The sequence below is a fragment of the Thunnus maccoyii genome, chromosome 23 (assembly GCF_910596095.1).
Source record: "Thunnus maccoyii chromosome 23, fThuMac1.1, whole genome shotgun sequence".
In the NCBI taxonomy this organism is placed as follows: domain Eukaryota; kingdom Metazoa; phylum Chordata; class Actinopteri; order Scombriformes; family Scombridae; genus Thunnus; species Thunnus maccoyii.
In genome coordinates this window covers 3,202,246-3,229,199 of record NC_056555.1, presented here as the reverse complement: position 1 = coordinate 3,229,199, position 26,954 = coordinate 3,202,246, and the positions used below count along the sequence as shown (strand labels likewise).

Here is a 26,954-nt window from a genome sequence, read left to right as displayed (position 1 = left end):
CACAATAATTGTTCATTGTTGGTTTGGGTCTGAACATCATATAGAATACCAGACAAATACTTCAAGTCATTTATCAAGCAAAATTGCCTAACATTGTCTGGTTCCAGTCTCTCAAATGTGAGAATTTTTCTGCTTTTTTGTGCTTTAGATGATGGTAACTTGACTGTGTTTGGGTTTTGGACTGATGGTTGTGATTGGCAGCCATTATTTATGACATTTTCTCAATTAAATGATTAGATTGATACTGAGACTAATTATTAGGTACAGCCCTAACATCAAGATCTAAGCCGTGAGAGGTCTAGTGCCATTAACTAAATGAGAAGTCATAGAAAACTCCTCGGTTTCACTGTAGCCTCGTCAAACTGCCCTGTAAAGTGATGTTCTCTAAACATCAAAGATGTCCGCCGCAGGCTTCTTGGAGACAGCCCAGCAGCAGCCGTCTGTAGTGTTTGAAGAGGCCCTTCAGGCTGCTTCAAGTCTGACTGTGAATGACAAATATGTGTGTGTATGGAGCCTGATTTGTACATCTAACTGAATATCTTTATATTTTTTGTTAAATCTATGTGTGCACCTCGACGAGCAGAGCTGGGAAAGCCCTCTCCACCTCTGCAGCTTTGATCATACAAACTGAGTTGAACCTCACTCCTCTCTCTCTTCACTCCTTTAATCCTCCCGCAAGCACGTTCAAATAACGATATCACATTGAATAGTGAACTTTTTGAAAGGATCTTCCCTTCACTTACTGTCAGTGGAATGCCCCGAGACAGCTGGAGAGCATTTTGCGTTACATGCTGAAAGATAAAAATGGATATGTTTTTTTTTTGTTTTTTTTTTTTTTTTTTACAGTCTGGGTGAATGTTAGGATTCGGTTGGTTTGAGGTTGTGTAATTGTCGGGCTGCAAAGGGAGTGGAAGCACCCAGACTTGTACGCCAGACCAAAGCCTCTAATTATACTACAAAGAGCTAGTGTAGGAGTGAAAAACGTCTTTAAGTGAAGAATAAGACACATTTGTCAAGTGTAGGAATAACCTTTTAGGAATCATGCTCAAGTGATTATGATTATATGTATGCTCAGAGAGAAATAACCAATCAGACAAGGTAATTCTGTTCATGGTGCTTGCATTACAATGTGTATTCTACTAGGGGTGTGTCTGAATACAAATTATTCGGCAAAGCACAAATAGTGGGGTTTTTTTTACTGGGCTCTCTGCACATCCCTATATTCTATAATGTCATGACTAATGTTACAGTGATTTTAAATTTGGGACACTAACAAGCTAGTTGTTATCAACCTTGGAGGTCTCCTAAATGAAAAAATATGTGAAGCCATAAAATATGATAGCTCTTATTCACATAGACTAAAGGTGAAGGATTTTTCGGTAAATATAGCTCCAGACATCCAGACTGCAGGCTTCTCTCCCAGTTGTTGTGGGGATTCAGTTACTGTGTCGTCACGTCAGCTGTAATAGAGCAGCGTTGTTTCCGTCCTGTGTAGTGAAATGTTGGCTGGGGCCGACTCCACCGCTGTCCACTCTCTTTCACTTTCTCTTCCTCCCGCCGTCTCTTTGTTCTGGCAGCCTTGTTTGTATTCCCCACATTGATTTCATCTCAGCTCGTACCCTCTGCTTAGCGTTCATCTCCCACACCTCTCTGTCATGTCTCCTCGTTTCTCAGCATCGCTCGGAGGCTCGCCGCGTCTCTCTCTGTTTCACAGCTCGTCCACGGGATCTGTCTTTCTGTCTCTGCTCGTCTTCCCTCGCTGTGGATTGCTGCATCTTTTCTTGGGAAGCCTCTTACGCTCTCCCTTCATCTTCTCTATTCACTCAGACAGTGCAGGAGCTCGGTTGATGCTGTTTTTCAAGCAACTGCCAACAAAGATCACTCCTGTCTGCCTGTCTTTGTTAGCAGGACTTACAGATACATTTAGTTTTACTTTTACTTTTGCTATAATGCAACATTCACTGGGAAACTCCAAAATGTCAGAGCTTGTTTTACTATAAAATCTTAAATAATGGCACAACAGCCATGTCACACTCACCGAACTGCTGAAACACTGTTGTCATGCTTTTACTTTGCTGTCTTTTTGATCACTGTTAAGCTTCATTAAAACTCAACACTTCCTGCAGATGTTTTATATACAGTATAAAACCTTCTAAAGTTAAGAATTAAGGTTATTCCTGTTGGGCCGCTGGAGTACTTTTAATGTGAAACATCTGTGAAATAAATGCTCAGTATCATTATCACCAGCTTAACACCGATCATAAGAACGGCAAAGTAGAATGGGAGCCGATCGTAAAACAGTCTGTATTTAATATAAGGCAATCACCAGGAGGCACATGCACATCCATACATGTTTAGCAGTTGCTGGGGAACAATAATACACAAAACTACCTCTAACTAACTCTAATGGGAAAGACCATTTGTGGTTGAAAAGCTGTCAAGTCCATGTAGAAATAAAGAGGAACAGGGAAGAACTTAGGGATGTAGTTTTTTGTTCTTGTGTTTCAGTATGAGCCTGACCTTATTTGAAAGGTCAGACCCACAAAACAAACCAGAAGCAAAAAAGAGACTGCAGCTTTACCAAAGTACTAGTGTATTGTAGTGTGCAGTGTAATTCTACCCTCCACTGTGAGCATCTGGATGAACCTAGATGAACTTTTACAAACCATGATGAATGCACTGAGGCCAGATGAGGCCTCACTCAGCCTGACACACACACCTGACTGCCTTAATGGACAACTTAGACCTTTTTCTCTTTGCAAAGCATGAGTCATTCCCATCAGGCACATCACCAACACCATCTCGTTATTGCCACGCAGCTGCTGTGAGAACAGCTGCCATTGGCTGATACACATATACACATTCACCCAACAGCTCAGACAGCTATTTCCTGCCTGTTTAACATAGTTATTCTTCATAATAAGATTAATATGTGTCTCTCGAGAACTGTTTTTTATTTGATTTATTGAACTTTTATTTATACAGGATAGGTTGGCTTTTACTAGAAAGATTGATTAGAATGGCAGAAACAAGATATCAAGGATAGACATTGATTGTTGGAGCAAAAAATAAGAGTATATACTACAGCAGTAGTAGTAGTGGCCCGATGATGTCATCAGGGTCAACTCAGTTTGGGTTTGAACACTACAGATTTAAAACAGAAAGCCAAACTGGAGGCCTTGACTTTGAAAGACTCTAGGCAGGGAGGGTCTAAAGAAAGATGCTGTCAAGTTGCATCATGGGAAGTGTAGGATCCAGTGCTTTTGGAGCTTGGCCCATACTATGGACTAAAACGGCTTTAATTTGATCATTGTTTTTTTAACCCGTCTCTAACAAATCCCTCATCTTGACAGAGTACTGAATTGTTAGAACACCCTTTTCATTTCTGTGAGCAAATAGTTTTAACATGAACTTTGTTGGGTAAGTTTGTCTATTTTTTATCGCTCCTATAATGTTTTTTGGCTTAAGGCATGCAGTCTCTTCATCCACACACCATTGAGTGTATCATTATCAAAGCATGTGTTTATGCTGAGACATGACAAACCCACAATATACCTTTAAAATACCTTACCCTATACCTTCAAAAACCTTATAATTCCAGTCAAGATCTCCGTCAAGTTTCCAAAGACACCAAATAGGAAAAATGATGCTCAGACATCTGGAATATTAAATTGTATATAAACTCAATTTAAACTTATAAGTGTCAGGTCTTAATTAAGTGTTGGGACAAGCAAGACAGGATACACAAGTGATGTTGTCCTGCAGTGTGAGTTTTCTTTCTCACTGGAAGTATACAGCATGTAAGGGGGCATTTAAAGGAAAATCAGGGTGCAACAGGTTAAAGGAGTATTTTACTTTCACTGCTTTGGTTGATGTGTGAAATTGCAGCAGAGCTCTTCTCTTCCTCGTGTCGCAGGCAGCCTGGTTGGCAGCTTGCGACACGGTTGTGTCATGAGTAAAGAATGCTGGACTCGTGCCACTGTGGCGACCACAGCTTAGCAGGGATAAAAGAACTTCTGGGGGACGCATTTTCCCCTCCAAATCCCTCAGTGCACGGACGTGCGATTCATCCTTTATCACTGGTAAAGTGAGGGTTACCTGCACTCCTCTGTCTGCCTGCTCTCTTCTTTCATCACTCAGCTCATAGCAAGGTGTAGATAATCAACAGCTGCTAATCTGCTGATACACTCCCGTGACAGCGAGTCATGAAGCGGGGACAGAAAAAGCCTGCGATAATTTAAGGACCCGGGGGAGCAACCAGAGCATGTGCCTGAATGAAAATGAGTCAGTCACCCTCAACACCTCCTGGCCCAGCCTCCTTCTCCCTCCTCCTCCTTTCTTCTCCCTCCTTCTCTCTCTCCTCACCATCTTTAAAGTGAATATAAAAGAACAAAGCAGGGTTTGACAGCATGACAGAGTGATGACATCACCACGGTAGCGTCCTGTGGCCGGCCAATAGAGCGCTGAATAGGGCCGGTAGAGCCAGCTTAGCCTGGGCACTGGGACACTGGACCATTGTAATACACACACACAACAGTTTGTGCAGCTATCCTTGTTAGGACATCGCATTGACTTCCATTCATTGTGGACAGCTGAACCCAAACCCTAACCTAACCTTAACCTAACCTCAACTCACACCTTACCCCTAACCTCAACCAGGACCTTATGACGTTTTGCTTAATTAGGCCCCGGCTTTGGTCCCCATGAGGACTACTGGTCCTGACAAGGTCGGTGTTTATACCAGAAAAGGTCCCAATTAGGTATCAAAAACACGCACACACACACACATACACACTTGCCTTGTATTGTCATTCTGACTCAGCCCGGCCCCCCTGCGGCTCTGATCCCCATCATGTAAGGATAATTCATAATGATTAAGAGATTAGAAGGTGGCAACCCCCGCCTCCCCAATACCCCATCAATGACAGCCCCCCCTCATCTCTAGTTGTCCCGTTGCCAAGGAGACAGATGGGTGCTGCTCTCACCCAGCCAGTGCCAGGCGTTGGCAGCCCAGAACGGCGCAGCGGGCGCTGGCTCCATTTATGTGCAGGAGAAGGTTGAGTGTGAGTTTTGTGCACGTATGAGTTGTTTGGATGCTTTGTGTGTGTGTGTGTGTGTGTGTGTGTGTGTGTGTGTGTGTGTGTGTGGCCAGGCCGGGTGCCCAGTTGTAGCAGGTGCTGCTGGTGGAGCACTGTGTGGTGGAATGTGCGGTGAGGCCAGATGGATAAGCATTATGGGAGCAGTAGATCAATTCCTGCTGACTTGTATTGAGGCTTTGGCCATGAAGAAGAATTTTCTTTTCATAAGTGCTGCTGAATGGGCACCGTGTGTGTGTGTGTGTGTGTGTGTGTGTGTGTGTGTGTGTGTGTGTGTTATAATGGCTTGTACTTTGCTGTTTTTAGTGTTGTTCAGTCTTCAGCTACTGTCAGTTAAACTCAACACTTTTTTCAGATGGTTCACATTAAAAAACTGTTATAATTAAAAATAATATTTAGTAGGTATTATTTTTGAGGGCACCTTTAACCTGGCATACACTACAGTTTATTTTTTTTAGTTTTTGTGGAGGGATGAAGTTTTTTTTTCTTACTTGGCTGAGGTGGAAATTTGAAGTAGCGATAAAAGGAAGAGTTAAAGAGTGATGGAATCATCTTTTTCTACTTTCTTTAATTTTAACAGTGTAAATACAGCATTGGTATATTCCTGCTGTCCACCATCGTCTGACTCCTTGCTACTAGAGAGCCCAAAATATCCTCTTTGTTGTAAATGCGATGCTTCAACGGGCAGTTGTTTAGCCTGTCATGAAGAGAGTTACTCTTCAGCCGGTCAAAACAGTCTGTATTGTGTCTTCTGTGACTCTGGAGGTCTGATGATGTCATAGTGATGTCTTCAGATTGATTTCAGCTTGGGCTCACAGACGACACATTCACAACTGATGGGTTACAAATTGTGAGTTTGAAAGTGTAAGCTGGCTTCAAATTGTTTTTACATGCTCGGATGGTTGAGGAACAGCGAATATTGATGATAAATGGATCAATAAAGTTCATTTCTAATTACGAATATCCTGCTTTTTATGTTGCTGACTCTTTTGTTCAGACTCTAACCAGAGGAAGGAGGAGAAAACCACACGCTCTTTGTAGAGCTGTAAAGATGCAGGCTGGGCACAGATTCCAACCAGAGCCGAGCGGTTTATGAAGCGGTTTGTTTGTTTTGTTTTGAGCTCATATCTCCATTGTCAGTTCTTGTACCGGTTGTGTGTACGCTACAGGCTGCAGAACGCGTCCTTGCTTTCACACGCGACTGACTTTGTGTGCGTTGAGGGGGGGATGATTTAATGTATTCAGCAGATATTCAGGATATGCACAGACACATGCTTTTGAAGTAGACACGCCGACCCCCGAGGACCGCGAATAACGACGGCCGCATCCCTGCTTCGGAAACCACGGATACACACACTGTCTGTACCTTTTTTATGCTGCAGGTGAAACACTGACAGTCATCTTTCTTCTCTGTCTGTCTGCTCGGGTTGCTTCTAAAGGACAGATACACCCCCCTCCTCCTCCTCCTCCTCCTCCTCCTCCTCTGAATCTGCAGGGCCTTGAAGAGAGACAACAAAGCCCGTCAGTCACTCAGTCATGCTCCCTGACTCTGAAGTCCACACACACACACACACACACACACACACTGATCCTCACACACACTCCTAGAGCAGTGCGTCTGATCACCCGGTCAACAGGCTCCACATGCATTATGCATCAGTGTCTGGGGCCAACATGTGATTAGTTTCTTTCTGTTTCTTTCATTTATATGCGTGTGTGTGTGTGTGTGTGTAAGCTTTACTGCAGTTAATAAGTGCTGTAATTGGGCATTTTTCCTCTAGTGTGTGCTTTAACATGTTCTGTCTAATGAGAGGCTGCCTCACACTCTTCTCATTGTGTACAAATGTGTGTGTGTCTGTGTGTGTGTGTGTTTGTACATTCACACACTAGTATAGATGCATTGTGGGCACGCCCTCCTGGGGCCTATTGTATGTAATTAGGGGTGCATTAAGTGATTTGTGGCTCTAATGATGCAGTGTGTGTCATATAATACCCCCCAGCCCCTGACTTTTTAGGGGGGGAAACCCCTCCTGTAAAGCTGAGCTTGCTGTATGGATGTCTATTGATGGAAATGACCTCATTATTTTGATGATTGTTACCAGAGACAGGGAGGAAGAGGGGTGAAGAAAGCTCGGAACTGTCAGCTTCAGCCTGAGAGAGAACGGCTCTGACTGCTAAAGAAAAAAAATCCACAAAAAAACATGGTGAAAATCATAATAATTCACCATAAGTCCTATTAATTGTTAAATTAGTTTTAGAGAGAACAGAGACTTCAGCCTAAGAGAAGAGCGATCTCAGCAGGGACTGGCACATGATAAATCAGACTTGTATTGTTCCCTTTCCTCCTCATGCAAAGGTCAAGTTCTTCTCAGGGCCGTCCGTCTGCTAGTGTGTGTGTGTGTGTGTGTGTTGCTCAGCCTTGACTGCTGATAAGAAACGGACCTCAGTGTGCAGCATGTGCAATCATGTGTTGGGTATTGTTATGATCCATTCTGCAGCATTTGCTTTTAGACATTCTGCCATTGCTGCAAAGACAATAAGACAATACCGAACGGGGCTAGCCTACTTAAATATGACAGGAAACAGACAAAATATCTTATTTATATGTCAACTGTGCCAAAAACCTGTGATAACAAAGACCATATCTACTTTTTCCAGTGTTCATTAATGGCAAAAGACATGATGCTGGTCTTTACTGCTGAAAATGAAGGACTGAGACTGAAACATGAGATGAGCTCCCTGCTGCAAACATCCTGTTTATTTTTGTATAATTTATTTATTTCAATAGATCTCTGTTTTCAGCTCATGCAGTTCTTTATATTTCATAACTGTTATTTGCTATCATGTGCACAGTGCCTCTTATGTAGAATTTTTTTTTAGAAATAGATGTTCTCGACCTTAAAATAAGAACTGTGCTCTCAGCTTTAAGTACAACTGAAACAAAATCACGGTTTCTCTGTACTCTAGAATGTTGGTGCTGTGGTCACTGTGATGGATGACACACCCCCCCCCCTCCCCACCACAGAATCACTTCAGCTAGCTTTGGTGCTCGGTAGGTGTTCATGTCCGTGTCACGCGTGAAGCTCTTTGGATGAACGTATTCACACAGTGTAATCATTGTGAGAAGCGGTTTGCCGTGGAAACCACAAAATCAGCTGAAAATAGATTTGTAATGGTTTATAAGGAGACTGTGAGAAAAAAAAGCAGAGAAGGAGGCAGATGGACACACACACACACACACACACACACACACACACACATAGGCTGCATTGATTTGTTGTTGCTGAACTGTTGCGTGGCTGCCGCTTTGCAATTCAAGTCGGGAGGCAGCAGCGAAGGCCGACCAGATCTACCACACTCTCATCCACCTTCAACAGGGGAACACTCTGCTCTTACTCCTCACTCAGTTTAGATGATGCAAATGAAAGATAAACAAATAAAACGGGTTGTGTAACCGAGCGTGATCACTATTAAGACTGAAGTATTTTGTTTGGGAGTTTGGTGAAGAATAGCTGTTAGTGTTGCAGGGCTTTGTTCTGTTTTTGGTAGCATCTATGAATGTGTGTGTGTGTGTGTTGCAGATGTTGCCAAGTGGATGTGGCTGCATTGATCTCCGTGCTATAATCTCATCAGAAAGTAAAGGTCGCGACCTCACGTCCGTCTCGGAGTCTAAATGTCAACAGATAAAGCCCAGTCTCACTATTACTTCTCTTATTCCTGATACATTGCTGTTTTTCTGTTATTTTTTGTTGCTTTTATTGTATTTTATTATTATTGTCAATACTGTTTGTGGCTCTTATTTAGCTATGGAGGTATAGGGTTGGGTGAGTGGGGGGTAAAATGTCCTGATAAATGTCTTTTAACTTTCCTGCTGTGACAAAATGTTGGACACAAAATCAATAAAAAAAAACTAGCAGACCTTTTACTAAAGTAAAGGTCACAGATTGAGAGTTCATACAGAGCAACAAAACACACACATAACAAAAGTCTGTTCCAACAGAGATACATGTCACTATTACACATCTAACAAATGCTCACAATAACAGCTTCATTATGAGCGGCTGCATTAGTAATAATAATGCATTTAATTTGTACTACGCCTTTCAATCACAGTAAATCTCATTATGTTATTGATTTGAAGCCTGTCTGTGTTTTGTTTAGTCCTGTGTGCTTCATGATTATTATTTATGACATGCAGGATCTGAATTTGCGCAGGTAGCATTAAAACCACCAGAGATCCCTGAAAGCAACTCGCCTCACAAAACACCAACAAAGACCCTCAACAAGAACAGAGCTCAAGCTAATGGATGAGATTATCAACAGACTGCAAAATGAACCCATACGTCAAATTTAAATTGAATCGGCTCCAACTCGGGGAGAGAGATCATACTGGGGATTGAGTGTGTTAATGAGTGTTCATAAATATGAAGCTGGCTGGAAACAGTCGGCCCTCTACATCAATACAGAGCCCCCCGAGGGCTGTGTGGTTTGGGATTAACACTGATTCTCCAATATACAGTAATTGCTTTGCTTTGCTATCACTGAGCTGAGGAGGACTGTGCTCTGATACAGAAGCCTTTGTGCATTTTTAGATGTTTTTCAAGGCGGGAGGCAGTTAGCCTAGCTTAGCATAAGGTCTGGAACCAGTTTTAAATGCTTTAACTTTTACTATACACAAACAGAAATGCCTCCAATCTTTATGCTAAGCTAAGCTAAACATCTTCTGGCTCCATCTCTGTACTTAATGTGCAGACAAGACAGTCATATCAGTCTTCTTATCTCACACTCAGAAAGAAGGCTATTACTTAAAAAGCCTAACGTGAAACCAAATAAACGCAACTGATGTTTATCTACAGATATTTCTTCATGAGCTGCTGTTCATTGTATTTGAATAAAGTTTAGCTAAAAACAGATTAACCTGCCAAGATAAAGGGTCACCATGTCAATGTCAAAGTCACTCTAACTTAAGGTCATAATAAACTCAGGTTTACTTGTAACTGGTCAACATGTACAAATTTAACTTTAGTCTGTTTAAACCAAGTGTTAACATATTTATATCTGTGTATTGTGCAATTGAATGTTGAATATATAATTCTATTAGAGCTGCAATGGTTATTTTGAGTCTTTTATTTATTTATTTATTTTTAAGAAAACATGTGCATATTCTCTGCTTCCAGCTTCTCAAATGTGAATATTTTCTGGTGTCTTCAGTGTTTTATGATAGTAAACTGAATATCTTTGGGTTGTGGACTGTGAAGATGTCATGTTAGGTTCTGGCAAACAGTGATTTTTCACTACTTTCTGACATTTTATAGACCAAACAACTACTTGATTATTTAAGAAAATAATGGGCAGATTAATTGAATAATGAATAGTAATAGTTAGTAGTAATAATAGTTAGTTACAGCCCTAAATTCTATATATTATATATGTACGGTAGTGTAAAGGTGCATTTTAATCCCTGTGTAGATGGGAAATGGAGTGGTAGGATTGAGCTGGAAGGATATTAAAGCAACATTTGTGCATTTATATCTTAGTAACATTTAAAGCATCAATAATGAATCATCCTAAGCGTAGAATGCCTTGAGTAGCAGTTCATCATACAGACCGATAACTAATCAGCTTAATACTGCAACTCATTGATCTCATGCCAGTTCTGATCATTATCACTCAGAACTGCTTCACTAGCCCTGTGTGCAATACCTGTAAGCACCGATCAATAGATGTGCGAGCGTTCAAAGCAGCGAGATCCGTTAGAATACTGTATGTCCAAAATGTTACCACGCGTGTTAGTGTGTGTGCGTGTGTGTGTGTGTGTTTGATTTTATCTGTGAAAGTTCTAGAAATGAATCATGAGAAATTGGAGTGAAGAGCGCTGGGCAGACAGGTTGGCGGAGGTTCAGCGATGGAAGCAGAAGATAATACCAGCAGCTCTGTGTGTCGTGGTTTTCCTGTCGCAAAACATCTAAACAGTTTCCTTCACTTCTGACTTATCCGCCATTTGAACTAAGTGACACCTCATCTCGCAGAATGACTGGCGAGACTTTCGGTTCAGTCTCAGACAACACGCCAGACTATGTGGTGCCAGCGCACCAAAAAAAAAACCCCAATAACCTTTCCTGTAGAGAATGATGAGCCTGATTTTGTTTTGTTTTTTTAGTGAGACTGATTTAACACTGATTGAAATAAAAATTTGCAAACAAGATATGTTCTAAGTGCAGCATTTTACAGTTAAAAGATAAGCTCGTCAGTGCTGTGTGCAAATCTTTAGCATTTCTACACTGACTTTTCTTGTTTTTTATAGGCCGCCATGTACGCCAATACTGATAATTGCAATGGGCTAATATTGGCTGATATAAGATATTTTAAGTAAGTTTGAAATCTCTGCAAGTGGCTGCCTGAAAGGATGAACTGTACACTAACAAATCATCTCATTTGGACTCTCAGTAGCATTTATGAGCCGTGATAGTTTCATCCAGGTCTTTCTGTAGATGTAGGAGTGCGTGTATAGAGAGTAAGTGAGGTGGTTGAAGAGTCATAGAGGAGAAACTGACAGGAAGAGCAGAACGGTAAGAGACGCACAGCCAGGAGGAAACTTGCAGAGATAGCACTTAATAAATGTTCTACTGTTACATAATACTGATAGAGAGGTGTGTGTCTGTCATAAAGATCAGCAGTGTGAGGAAAAAAACCTGAGAGGGCTGTCCATGTATTGTGTTTATGTTCACACACCCGGACCGAGTGTGCACTTCTGAATCTATTTTAGGAATTTAGCGGACGCACAATATTTGTGTCATCATAATGACCTTGAAATCCAACCCCCCCCTGCTGTGGAGGTTCCTGGAGGGCAGAGAAACACACACACACATATTACACTATGCATGTTTCTGCCGGTGTTCACATTATTGCACCATATTACATTTTATTGTTTGCTCAACATTATCATCACAGTTGGATGGAAAGATGGAAGTTATGGGCTTCATTTACCCCCATTGCTGTGTTCAGAACTATTCTCAAAGCTGAACCAAGGCACTTTGGGTAAAAATACCCAACAGACAGTGTTCAGAGTGTGGTGCAGCCTGCTTTCCTGTCAAGATCGGATAGTTTAGTGTGTGGGAGAGAGCTGATTAAGGCTTCTAATCTTCGGCCTGGTGACTCCGATCACAAGAGCAGAGGCGCCGTCACAGAGATTAGCCTACTGTCTGTATTACTTGTTTGTATTCTGCTATAATCTGGACATTTACAGTAGACAATTTAAGTCTATTTACTCTAAATATGGTTACAATGTCTTACAGGGGAATGCCACTAATTTTACACACATGTATATACAGAATACTGTATATAATCAACACAGAGAGTACTACTTACCCTGAAAAAAACGTTTTGTAATGTCTTCTGTGGCTCTGGAGGAGCTTTGTCAAGTCTTAGAGAATAACCCTGATGATGTCATAGTGATGTCATTATGGTTATAAGCTTGAGCTTGGAGAATACAAACTAAATCCCCCAGTTTGTAACACAGGCTTTCTATTAAAGTGTATGTAACAAACTGGGGGCTTTTAGTTGGAAATGAGTAGGCTTTCACTAGGCAGGGAGGCTTTAATGAAAAGAGGCTATCTAGTTGCATTATGGGAAATGTAGGATTCGCTGTAGACCCATATTTAGGATTAAAAGTCAGAATATCTATGCTTCTCTTATGAGTACGCCAACTTTAACCCCTTAATGACCAGATTGACCCTTTTTATTTCCCCGGAAGTAGCTTAAAGGTTGGAAAGATTATCTTGTTCCACATCGTCTGACAGTATAATGTGTTTTGTGTATCATCTTGTTCAAGCTCTTCATTGAAGATTTACGGTTTTTACCGAAATATTCAAAATCAAGACTTAATAGTTCTGTGGCAGTTTTGCTCTGTCCAATGGAAATAATCTACCCATTTCCCCACAATTCATCCTGACATACAGGATTTGGTATCTTTTGAAACGTGTGATAGAGCTGCAGCCATTACTTAATTAATCAATCTGTTGATATTTAACTCTTTTCTGACATTTTATAGATCCATTTGAATGACAATGGTTAGTTGCAGTCCTACTTTGAGATATCTACCAGAATATAAAATAGAGTTCTGTGGATTTGTAATAACTGTGGGCCTGTGGGGTTGAAGAGATTAAGCTCAGATGCACTGTACACACTAGCAACAATGCCCTCCTTCACATTCACATTAAAGATGCGCGCCATCCTCTCTGTGGTCTCTATTTGGTTGGAAACCATCTGTGACGTAAATGTTTGCTGCTGTGCAAATTCTGCTGCTTGGTTTGACTCCAAATGAGCTGGCTGCTCACTAACACTTGAACCACAAGCTACTACTTCACTCACAGCTCCATCATTAAGACGCTGACATGCATCGAAACATTTTCATCGAGTCTTGCAACTCTGAAATGGCACTTTTAACTCCCCCAAAAGACCAGATATTCACTGAAAAGTCTCATGAAGAGACAGAAAGGAATGTCACACTTTGCAGATGATGACTCACTATTTGCATCTTTTGGTATCTAACACACTGCCTGTTTCTGCATTGTGCGACATCTACTTTTGCCTCCATATTCGACAATTTGATCTCCACAGCTACTCTGGCTGTTAGTGGTTCCAATAAAAAGAACACTGAAAAGTCAAAAGTGCTGTTTCAGAGTGCTAATCCTCCCATTTGAAGCCCATGTGTATTATGTCCTAAATGCCATGCCATGCTCTGTTGTGATATTGATACTGTGTGTGCCATGTTCATGCTGTACTCATTCTCATGCATTCATTAATTTGCTTTTCTGTGTGCATTTCTTTTGACATTGCGCTGTTTTTCTTTGTTTTTTGCTCCATGTTTTTCTGCATGTGGCTCGTCCATAGCTTTGTACCAGTGGCTAGAAGCCGACCGCCAAGGCAGGGATCCAGATACTGCAGCCACAGGTAAAACACCATCATCTGTACCCCTCACACTGTCTGCCATGCCCGCCTGCTCTGTCCGCACTCAGCTGCTCCCTTCTCCAGATGTACCTCATTAACTACATGATCAAATACAATGTCAGCCTTGCCCCCTGTATGGATTTACTGTGAATTCTCTGTGGGGAACATTGATGTGATTTCACATAATTACCTCTTCCACAGACTGCATTTATTACTATGAACTATTTATAGTTGGGTTCAGATAGCATTTTATTTTACTATGGAATTCGCCTATTAGATCTGAATCCTTTCAAACCCATATGTTTACCTCTCAGCTAAGCAGATCATTCCAGAGTGTCTTGATGCTAACAGGAAAGGCTGGGTCACTCAAATGCAATAGAGCAGGCTGGAACTGTAAGATTTTTAGCGGTAGCTTAATTAAGTCCACAATAAGCTACAATTTAAAAATGAGATGAGCAGCATGTAATACAATAGGTTAATAAAATGTAACTGATAGGCAATAAAATGTGTATTCCATATGCACATCTTATTTTTCATGAGATACTTAATTCACATACTGCTGAATCAGCTGATAAGCTAAAATGATTGATATGAATGAAAGTAAACTGGGAGATTCTGTAGCCTTATGATTGGTGGCCACAATTAGCAAGATCATTTCACTACAGAAGACTCACCACTCTGTTGGTCTTGTTGGAAATACAAAAACAAGAGGGTGGACACACATATGCATATCATTTTGGTCTTGGCATTCAAATGTGGAAAGTTTTTACTCACCCATCAATGGAACTCCAACAAGCATTTCTCCAGTTTTAAAAGTTTGGAGGAGTTATTGGCTGTTACAAGACGATAGATTTGCGTATCATCAGCCTAGTTATGTTGCATATTTGAAGATGTGACCAAGTGGCAGCATGTTCATACAGAACAAAAGTGGCCCAAGCATAGATCCTTGTGGTACACCACATTTAACTTTGATTTCTACTGTATGTTGTTCTATGCTAATAAAGAAGACGGAGAAGAAATAAAAGACTTATAAGATGTTCATTACCTTGGAGCTTAACAATTGCAAATCAGACCCCAACCCTAAAACCATTTTTGTAACGCAAAGTTAACGCAAAAACCAGCATCACAGAACCAGTTTACTATAATCAGCTGATAGTGTTTATTGAACCTTTTTTACAGTTCATGTTATATACAAACTTGTTATATTCCAGGGAGATAAAAATGCCAGCATGTAAATTCTGGTGATAATATAACCATCTGGTATGAGGATGATTGTGCCTGATGGTATCAAACTAATACCAGTTCCGTTTGATATCTTTCTAAAGCGATAGTGAATCCATAGAGAAATCATGTTAGTCTATATTTGTGTACAGGTGATATCACTTTTATGCTCTAATATAGATCCCCTCTATCACTCTGCCTTCACCACCTCCACCTGGATTACACCCTTCAATCCATTTCATCCTCTTAGCCCCTCTCTCTCATATTTCCTCTCTCTCCTCCAGTGTCCTCCTCTCCAGTCACTGTACAGTATTTAGGTCAACTTTCTTTGAGCTTGTTATCCAAATCAGTCCCCCTCTTGCTCCCTGGTCGTAGCTGACTATTTTTACCTTCGCCCCTCTCCTTGTCTGATGAAAAACATTCAGCCGTCCTGTTTCTCTGCCTCCAGGTTGTTGTTTGTTTTGTAGCTGTTTGCTTGGGGGAGTTAAGAAAAGTAGAGGATGGATGGCTTAAACAAAGCAAGCCTCTTCTCCCTTTTTTTCTTTTCTTCCCTCTTTTGTCCTTTTCCTGTCATCTTTTGTTTGTCATGGTAAAGGCGTTCGGGGGGCTTCAGTCATCCTTGTCATACCTGAACAGTAGACACAAAGCCCTGGACCTCCTGGGGCACAAAACCAAGTATAAATTATTATGTTATGTGTGTTTGAGTGTATTTAGATGTGTGTATGAGTATGAGACAAAGGAATAGACACACACAGAGATCCAGTGTGTGTGCACTGGAGGTCCTCTTGAAGCCTGCTGTTATTTACACATCGTAATAGCATCTGCTTAAACAGAGTCAGATATTGCTTTATCAGATATTGTAAATGTCACTGAAGCACAGACACTTTCCTCTAGTCCCTCATGTACATTTGGACGTGTTGCGTGCAGGTGCAGAGGACCGCTGGAGGGAATCAGACAGCTCAGCCGGACTGGGAAACATTGTCTTGCTTTGTTTTGTTCTCTGAACCTCCTGAAATGTCAGCCGGCCTTTTCATTATTCATCTGGCGTTGCCTCTCAAGTTTTCACCCTCTCTCTCTCTCTCTCTCTCTCTCTCTCTCTCTCTCTCTCTCTCTCTCTTTCTCTCTTTCTTTCTCTCTTTGTTTTATTGGCAGGACTTTAATTAAGAACAGTATGGCCAAAGCTGGTTGTAAAGGTCGAGGGTGTCCTGGAGACAAGACTAAACACCCGCAAACCAATATTTCAGTTAGAGATGAAACAGTTAGTTGATTAATCGATAAGTCAATCAACAGAAAATTAATCAGCAATTATTTTGATAATTGATTCATTGTAGAATCTCTGGTTTTAACTTCTCCACTGGAAGAAGCTAAAACCAGAGATGTTTTATATCATTGTAAACTGATTGCCTCTGTGTTTTGAACTGTTAGTCAGACAAAACATTTGAAGATGTCACTTTATGGATGGATGGGCTTTTTTTCTATTATCTGGTCTTTTAAAGATTTTTTCAAAAATTCAATTAATCAGGAAGATAATTGACAGTTGTAGCCCTAGTCGATAGATTGATTTATCAGCAACTATTTTGAAAATCTTTTTTTTTTTTTTTTTTTTTTCAGCAAAAGTGACAAAATTTCAGTGGTTCTAGCTTCTCAGATGTGAATGATAGTAAACTGAACATAATAATAATGTTAGCCAATAATAATTATTGGCCAACAGCTTCAAATTAAAACCAGTTCCAGCCAGTTCCAAATAAAGACCTTGCAGTTCAGGTTAATAAACAATTAGAGAATTAATGATAATTATGGTGAGTCTTTGTATTACTCCTACCATTCACACAAAACCCTTATTGATCATGTGACTGGGCCCACGCTGGAGTGATCAATGATTAAATTTTCAAAACGATCATTCTGTCCCTCCCCCTTTATTCCTCACCCAACTTCAGTGACCCTCTGACCTCGCTCTTATCATTAAAAGGCACCAACTGTCTGGCGTTCCTCAGCCCATTCACTTATCTGGAATCAATGTAGGTCTGTCTCCACCTTGCAGCGGGACTGTTGGAGATGTGATCACTGAAAGGAAATGAAATGAGTGTGTGGATCAGTGGTGAGATTTAATAGCCCACAGAGAGTCATTACAGAGTTGCAGGTTTGACCCCAGTATCACAGCTCCATCAGTAGCTCATCACTGATCCCAGCGCCCGAGTCAGCAAGTTTTCAACCTGCTGAGGTGCTCTTGAGCAAGACTCTTGAGTCTGTTCCAGCTAGAATTATTGGTTTGTAGTCGACTGTCAAAGAAAATCATTTATTTAAAGGGTTGTTCCACCCAATTTATAAAAAAACATATTTTCTTCTTCTACTTTTTATTTCCCTTCCCATCTGTGCCTCTGGGCTTCTCCCTCAATTCCCCTTTAGAAATCCCTCCTGTCACCACACAGCTGAGGGAAGCACAATTTGAATTTCCTAAACAATTTCTCTCGAGGTTTTTCCATTTTTACATGTGAAGCATTTTGTTGACGCTGTGATCCAGAACATTTTAGAATGAGCCCAGCGCCACAATAAACAGCTATTTCTCACTCACCAAGAGCAATAGTGTGACTGTAGTTCAGTGGAGCACACACAGGAAGCAGGGGAGGAAGTGTGATGGAGTCATTTGAATTAGAAGGAAAGAATTCAGTGAGAAAGTAGATAATATATCCCGCTCCGGAGGACGGCTGTTGTGTCCTGAGCAGCTGTTGGACATGTGACCACCCGTATGGCTGTCCGGCATTTGACACAGTTTGTCTCCGCTATGCTGCTCTGCTGACAACTGACTCCCTCACACGCACACACACACACACACACACACACACACACACACACACAATGAAATCACAGTAGATGGAGAGAGAGGACTGGAGTGTAAAGCTGGGTTTTGGATGGACAGACTGCATTCTCTGTCAGTACAGACACAGTGAGGGTGCTACAGATCTCATATTTGACCAAAACAGATGGCAGCTTGCTGTTGCTTCATACTCTAGGCTCTGCTTGTCCTATCCCAGCATGCACTGCTCTTGATATCACAATTAATTGACACATTTACCAAGGTAACGATTAACATACTATCTTATTAAAAACAACTGTCCTCACCAGAGCGCTTATTGATTCTTTATGCTGAACAATACACAGCAATTTATAGATTATAATATTTATTTAACATATTCAGTAGTCAAGAATATGTTTAAGTTTTTTTTTAAACAGGAAAATCAAAGTAATCGCCCCATTTCATGACAATAATAAGTCATATTATGATGTAAATAAAGCTTTCATAGCTCTTAAATCTCCCTATCTGCAGGGTGTTATAGTGACAATTTTAACATTTCACTGACATTATTGTACATGCTTGTGTAATAGACCGTTGAGTCTGTAATGAGGAGACTCTTACTTCTCCGAGGTGAAGTTGTCGCTACTTTAACTTCGGGATTGATTTGATTTATTCAGATCTTTTAGCTCATTGGCTAATCGTCCAAGAGTCCACATTAAAAACATTTAAGCATACATTAATTCAACACATAATTATTGACACACATATATCTTATACAGCAGGGCCTTCCCATTCAAGTGAATGTATATGCATACATACACACATATAACCTACATACATACATTGGCACATATACTGTATGTACCTACATATATACACATATTCATCTTCATGTGTTCACATATAATACCAATACTCTACAAACCTACTAACAATGCAATACAACAGTGTGATGATAACTACAGTAAAATCTTCAATCTTGCAATCAACAATCCAGCTACAGTACTGTTCTTGAGTGAGTTATTGTAATGAGTTCTATAATTTAACAGTTCTGAGTTCAGTTCTGCTACTACGTAATGATTTTTGCTGCACTGCCCTGCACTGCACAGCAATAATTAATGTGACTGCAGATTAGACTCTTAGATATTACCTTAAGAATGTCATTGACTCTTGATGCTTTGGCAATATAGTTGTTGTGACTTAATTAATGCCAATAAAGTGAATTTGAATTTAAAAACTCTGCAATTTGTGCAACCGTTCCTGCCATTTTCATCACTCTTTTAGAAAGATCTGTAATATGAGATTAACCGTCACTAAATGCTGATAAACAAGACTCGGAAACTCTGCTTTTGTGATAAACTGTTGCTTATACTAAACAGATTCTCACCACTCCGCTATATTCCAACAGCATTTACATGTAGATTAGTTTTGTGCATCATGGCATCTCTGCACCGGCTATTTCTTACAACACTTACTCTGTACTTTAGACAGCAGCATGTGAGAAGGAATGAATTTATCCAACATACTGATGTGACTGAATGTTGGTTTGGGGCAATTTTCAATTCATTTTTGTCTTATGACCATTTTAAAGTGATGCCGTTGTAACAGATCACATGTTTTTTTTTAGTTTTTATATATTTTGGGGGTATTTTATGCCTTTATCAGACAGTGACAACAGAGAGATCACTGAAATGGCATGCAACAAAGATCCACTGCTGGAATCAGAGAGCAGACATTGCAGTTATGTGGCATGCATCTAAACCAGCAGGCTACTGGGACATGCCAGGTTTCACACGTCTGTGAACAGTTTGACCAAAGAACTATCCAGTATATCAGAAGAAAAGAACAAAATAATTGTAGTTTGACAAAATAAATCCTAATTCAAGATCCAACCATTCTTCAGAGATGATCTCAACCACATCTCACAGTCTCCATGAGCGTCCATCCACTCGTCTGACATGTTGGTGTTGATATGGGGGATGGGGGGAAAGTTTGAGCAGTCCAGCTGCTGACAGAGAGGAATTTCATGCATGCATTCAGAGTGGCTGTCACTGAAAACCTCCGTCCAGAGAGGCACGTACATTAGGTCATCCTCCCAGTGGAAAATAGAAAAGGTGCCAGATGGATAATTGAAAGTTTCATGTGATAAAGATCGATTGGAACCGGGCTCAGTAAGGTTGATGTGAATATTAGTAATAAACCACTAGCGTTGTGGAAATCCACGTATCAGACCAAACAGTTACAAGCTGGTAGTCATGGCACTGACATGTTGTGTTGTCTTTGTCTCTTTCTCTTCTCTTCTGTCCAGGTGAAAACTTTGAGCAGAGCCCCCTGAAGAGGACGTTCAAGTCCAAGGTTCTTGCACGCTACCCTGAGAATGTGGAGTGGAACCCCTTCGACCAGGATGCAGTCAACATGGTAGGTGGCCACTCCACCGATTTGTACGATTATCTTGGGGGAAAAAATGTAGATATGAGGATTAACAGGACTTCTGAGTCCAACAAAACCTCCAGCAGGAGAGGAAGAGACTAGTGGGACTATTTACAGAGGAAACGGAGGACCCTGGGGAGGATTTAAAAGAGTGGTTTTGGGGCAGAGACCAAGAGAAGTCATACATTGTGAGCAGAGAGGCCCTGGATTAAGACACACAATGCCTTCTCAGGGATCCTGGGTAACGGAGCAATGATAAATCCTCTCCTTTGCATGGAGAGCTGCACTGACCGCCTCCTCCCTTTTTTTTTTCCTGATTCATGCTCTCAATTCAGTGTTGGATAGATACTGTAGATATACTGATCATTAAGGTTGTTATGAATACATTATCAGGGATATGAACCACTCACACTCACTGCTACAATCAGTTGAACTCCATATCCAGTAGGATAGTACAGATTTACTCAAATGTTAAAATAAATACATAAATAAATGGAGGTCATCAATCAGTAGCTTTTGATTAAATGTGCAGCATAAAGCTTGACAGTAGGTAGAAACTGTCAGGCTTCCTTAAAGTCAGTTCCAAATGGCCCAAAGATCTTTTCAGATTTTTGTCAAAAGCTTTCTCATTTTTATTCATAGACGTTTCAAACCAGCTTTGTCTTGATCTGAGCCTCCTCCCATTGCATGAACAACCTCTATTTTTTATTTTGCAGTATGGTCAGTGACCTACATATTATGACACAATACCTTACTTCAAAAACCCATTATATACATAATCTCCATCTTTTGTAAATCATGTGACATCTCCTAATGAGCTACTCTCTCAAACTCAGTTCATGCTGTATTATTTGATTAATTGAGGTTCAAATATTTTATGAACATTTAAACGAATACACATATGAAGAGTATACATATACAGCAATAGCAAACAATTTAACAGGAAAGTGAGGCAGATCAGATGATTTCCAGCTCTGGTGTAGCTGCTTCTCCAGTGTCAGTCAAACACAAATACAGATATCTTGTCAATAGACAGATACAGAGTTTGGGGTTAAAGAATGGAACGTTGGAGAGGACCTCAGAATAATGAAACCTGGAACAATTTCTGATATGAAGAAAAAGGGAAAAAAAATGGAATTGAGAAGAAAAAAAAAGGTTTTGAAAATGAATTAATGGCCTTGAAAGTATGTAATATTTGAAAATCACCATCCAGAATAGGAAACATGATGAGAGATGATGTTCAGAGATGAATTCACTGCAAAGTGAATAATAAACCTCAGGACGTAGGGACCTCTAATTAGACCTTTAATTTCATATTTGACCAATGTTTTGACTTGCATTGAAAAGTGCCAATTTCCTGTCCTTCTATTTCATAAAGCAAGACCTTGAAAGATATTTAAAAGTCCTTGAATGTGATATTGGAAAAGAGAAGTGTGATTGTGTGATGCGGCTCTGCTGAAGGGGCCAAACTGTCAGTGACCTTGGCGACAACATGAGTGAACTCCCCATGTGGCTGTATGTGTGTTATTGCTTGTAAAAGTGCCAAAGGTGTGTGTATGCTCATTTTTGTGTGTACATTGTATGTATGTACAGTGTGTGTGTGTGTGTGTGTGTGTTTGGCCCTGGTTGTCTCTCTCTTGTGATGGAAGGTGACCGCCTATTTTTCCACCTGCACTGGCATCAGCACTACTGAATAATTCAGCTGCGGTTCTCGCCTTACGTCGGCATGGAAACGGGCCATTATGCAGCAGTGCAGCGTCTGAAACCCGACACCCGCGTGATTGCGAGCCGCCGAGGATGACTGCTGAGCTCTGTAGGAGCTGCATCTTTTCTCGCTTTCTCCATCTTGTGACCTCTGCAGACCCTCATCTCCTCCCATCCCCACAATCTCATCCCATCATCCTCTCCTCCTCTCTGGAACCTTCTCATCCCAGCTCCTCCTCCGCCTGCTGGGAGGTGAGAGATGAGATGAAGAGGATGGGGGAGTGTAATCACACTTCCTGTGCCTGCACACCCATCAGTAAAGCTGCTATGATGATTGTTTTCGAATCCCAACACCCCCCATACATACACACACATGTGCACACACACATCATATTTTGTCTCTTTTGTCTCTTCTGGCTTCTGTCCACACTACATGAATGTTTTCAAGGCCCAAAAATTCATCTCTAAAACATTAGAAATCTCTAATCAGACTTTTTAAATGAATTCATGGTCATGGAAGTTCATTCTCGATCTTGCAGCATGTGTGGCAAAATAGATTCAACTCAAACCATAACCCAATTTATTTTGTGCATTTTCAGTCTTTAGGAAACCTTACTCTCCATCCCCACAAACACTCACACACTTCCCATCTCCCCCTGCTGAAATCTGGAGTGTACAGCACATTTACAGCCACAACCAGAATCACTCCACCAGAGGCTCTAAGAACTGTGAGGGCCCCGTTTAGTTTGCTCCAATTAACCTCCACCAGCAGATAAAGCTGATAACAGCTTCTCACTGTTTAATAAAAGCCTCAGCAGTTTCCCTGCACTGCAAACAGTAAACCACATGCACCTCCTCTGCTCCCGTTGTCCTCGTTCCTCTTTCACATCAACCGCATAAACAGGAAAACAGTTGAATGAGTCACTTTGTGCTGTGACTCCTGCGTCGCGTATACATAGAACACGGAGGTCAGATGTATGTTTGTTCCTACAGGACTGTTACATTGTTGCTCCTCACTAATGTTTAGTAATCCTGAACGCGCTCCGGCTCCTTCTGCAGGCAGCAAGTCGATACTTATTCGACATGACGCTCGCCAAATTTCTTTGCAGCGTTTTGTGAGATTTGGAGCGTGTTTCTCACCGCTGTTTGATTTCATTACCCTGCTCAGCCCAGTGCAGCTGAGAGGTGAAACTCATGAAAATTTATCATTATCCAGACAACAAAAGAAAATCAAAAAATTTGGTCCTGGTGATGAGTAATGTCACATACAGGCCAAGATGTGGAGGAGATCTGTCAGTACTGATCAGGGATGACTCATGCACAATCCAATGTGTGTGTGTGTGTGTGTGTGTGTGTGTGTGCATGTTTCATTCGTTCTCTGTACAGACTAAATATGCAAAAAAGGGAAAACTGGCTTAAATGTCACAAATGTTTATGTTAGTAAAGGTTAAATAAAGTTCAAAACAAGCATAAATGTATGAGTGTCTTCATGGATGCAGTCTAACTCTCATACGTATGAATGTGTGTGTGTGTGTGTGTGTGTGTGTGTGTTCGTGTTAGAGCACTGAATACTTTTACATGTGTTTATGTGTGTTGGCTTGTCTCCAGTCACTTCCTGTTCAGCTCTCAGCAGCTAAATAAATATAACGAGGCTAATAAGTCAGATTTATCGCAGGCTGAAAGTGCGTTTATGTGGATTTGGCTGTGAGAGCATCACACACATAAAAACACAATATCAGTCATGGCTACATCTAAACTTGTAAATACTAGTTTATGAAAATGATCTTATCTATCTAATCATCTTGAATCAAGTGGACCATGCCATAACGTAATCACGACAGTCTCACCTCAGGGAACATTTGGTAGCTGTTCTGGAGCTTTCAATCAAATCACTTAATCTTTAATCTGATAAAGAATCTTCACTGGATGAAGAATCTTATTGGATGTAGATCACATGACATGATGGAAAGCTTCTACATGGACCTTGAGGTGAGAGGGATTTGTCAACTGCTGTTTCCAAGATCAGTGTTTGTTTTCCAAGTTTCCGATAAAATAGCATAAATAATGTGAATTAAATTAAAGATCAGCTGGTAATGGAAAGTCCACATCTGGATCATCATAAAAATACAATTAACTGATCCAGCTGTGAGTCCATTCATTACTTTAAGATACAGCCAACAGAATCAGTATCTTACTTATCTTATACTACATTCATTTAAGATGGAATATTGTTTGACAAAATGAACAAAATTCATTTAAAAATAACCAGATAAGATATTTATTCGAGTATGGATTTGTCCCTTTGTAAATACCTTCAATTGGTGAACGCAAAATATCTTTGAAATTACTTAAAACATTGGTTTCGAGTGTCTAAGTTGAAAAATGCACTTTTAACTGTTGCATGCACTTTTAAGACAGTCTGCAACTTCAGTTTATCATTTCCTGTTAAGTCACAGAAATTGCCAGACTTAAATATCGGAGGTGAATCACCAGTCAAAAGTTTAGACACACTTGATTGAAATGAACGGGAATGTGTGTCAAAACATATGACATATGACTGTTATTGTAAATGGTGTAAAAGGAAAACCTACATAACATTAGTCAAGCTTCATCCTGCATTGCACAACACATGATGAAAACTGTTGATTTTATTCAGGACTCCGGATTAACTTTTCTGAAGAACTGAACTTAAAACTATCTACACCTCAGTGGTTTTTAAGCTTTTATTTGTTTAAAGCCACTGTGTGTAGAATTAGAACGTTTCCAACTTTGGCGCCTCCTAGTGATAGTATAAAAAAAAAAGACTGTGTGGTAGACAGCAGTGTATGCTGTTACCCACACCACAGAGCTGACCCAGTGACACTGAAGAAGAGCTGAAACACTGCACCAGTTTTCACCAGGAGACCATAAATAAAACCTTTTGCTATGAGAATAAATTGGAAGATGATATAATTTATAAGAACTAACTGAGGCGTGCTGTGAAGTGGTGATTGACTCTGTTCCCTCCCTTCTCCCTGCAGCTGTGTATGCCTAAAGGCCTGTCGTTCCGGACGCAGGCGGACAGGCGCGAGCCACAGTTCCACTCCTTCATCATCACCAAGGAGGACGGCTCTCGAACCTACGGCTTCGTCCACACCTTCTACGAGGAGGTGACCAGCCCGCAGATCTGCTCCGCCATGCAGACCCTCTACCAGATGCACAACGCAGAGCACGCCTCCGCCAACCCCCCTTCCTCCTCCTCTTCCTCCTCCTCCTCCAGCATGGACTCTCTGGCCAGCAGTTTAGACGAGGCCGACCCCCCTACCTCCTCATCATCCTCATCTTCATCTCGCGGGGCAGGCGGCTACGACTCCTCTCGTGACACCCTCTATGTGTCCAAGGCCCTGTGTCTGATCACGCCGATGCCCTTCATGCACGCGTGCCGCCGTTTCCTGTCACAGCTGCACCGGGCCGTCACAGCCACCACCGCCCCCCCGCTGCCGCTGGAGAGCTACGTTCACAACATCCTGTATGAGGTGCCGCTGCCCGCTCTTGGCCGCTCACTCAAGTTCCACGGTGTATACGAGCCCATTGTGTGCCAGAGGCCGGGGCCTGGGGAGCTGCCGCTGGCTGACTTCCCCCTCGCAGAGGTCTTCAATCTCCTGGGAGTAGAGAACCTGGTCCAGGTGTTCACCTGCACCCTGCTGGAGATGCAGATCCTCCTGTACTCGCAGGGTAAGTCTGCCTATGCAAGCTGCATGCAAAGTCAGAGTCATAGACTTTATTCTTAGCATTGTTGAGTATTTTTATCTTCAAGCACACTGTCAGGCTTTATCTGATCCATCAGGGGTCAATCATCACAAACTCACCCTGTGCACTATCCAAACAGGCACTCAAATACACAGAATTACTGTAATAAATGTCTGAAATCATACACAACATATCTCCAACACTCTGGAAACACACCCCACTACCTCTGACCCAAGCTAAGGCAAGCTTACTGGGAACACACCTGGGCTAACGTTAGCTACTTTAGCTAAACTGTGTTAGCAGTTGAAATCTTACAAACAGAGCAGTAATTTCCAAAATGACCTAGGGATTCACCGATTCGACTTTTTCAGTCCCGATACCGATACCTGGGCTTTGGGTATGGGCTGGTACCGAGTACTGATCCAACAAAAGTGTTTAATTAATAAGTTGTATGCCTCACTGTGTGGAAGAGACTGGGATCATTCTTTTATGTGTCAGGCATTTTATTTATTAAAATAATGGTATCCCATATCAGATCGGCCCATTGTCACCAAAACCCAAACCAGCTATGTGACTCAGTATCAGTATTGGAATCGGTGCATTTCTAAAATGACCACCAGCACACTTTTGAATAGTAGTCAGCTGGAGCATTTAGTGACCATCAGCACTTTAAGGGACTTCTGCATTGGCTTCAAACTGTGGTAGTTGCCGCTTGGCTCAAACACATGCTAGCTTACATGCCAGGCAGAATAATTTGTAGCATACACCTTACGGGTTTGTGCTAATTCATAGATTACCTCATAAGCATTGAGCCAGAGGAGGAAAACTATTGGTGCAGTGAAGAGAGACATTTTCAGAGTTGTACAGTCCTGCATTATTAATGTGATGTTAAGTGATAATGTGGCATGAACCACAGTCTGGTCTCCTGAAAGCGTCTAAATACAAAAACTCCTGAAAAACTGAAATATATTTTCACTTGAAGGACAAGCAAGCTGATCTAAGGAAAGTTCTAACATAAACATCTGGTGAAA

The 26,954-nt window shown here is 41.2% G+C and overlaps 1 protein-coding gene across 3 annotated transcripts in view; it reads left to right on the top strand.

Moving 5' to 3' along the window:
- Positions 1 to 26,954, top strand: part of dennd5b (DENN/MADD domain containing 5B) — a 78,192-nt gene that overhangs the window by 17,413 nt on the left and 33,825 nt on the right. For 2 of the 3 annotated variants that reach the window (XM_042403125.1, XM_042403127.1), the window contains 3 exons: positions 13,989 to 14,048; positions 20,369 to 20,478; positions 25,215 to 25,908. In XM_042403125.1, coding sequence (XP_042259059.1) covers positions 13,989 to 14,048; positions 20,369 to 20,478; positions 25,215 to 25,908 — 864 coding nt within the window. The remainder of the gene's footprint in view (positions 1 to 13,988; positions 14,049 to 20,368; positions 20,479 to 25,214; positions 25,909 to 26,954) is intronic. The other variant, XM_042403126.1, reaches the window with a different exon arrangement.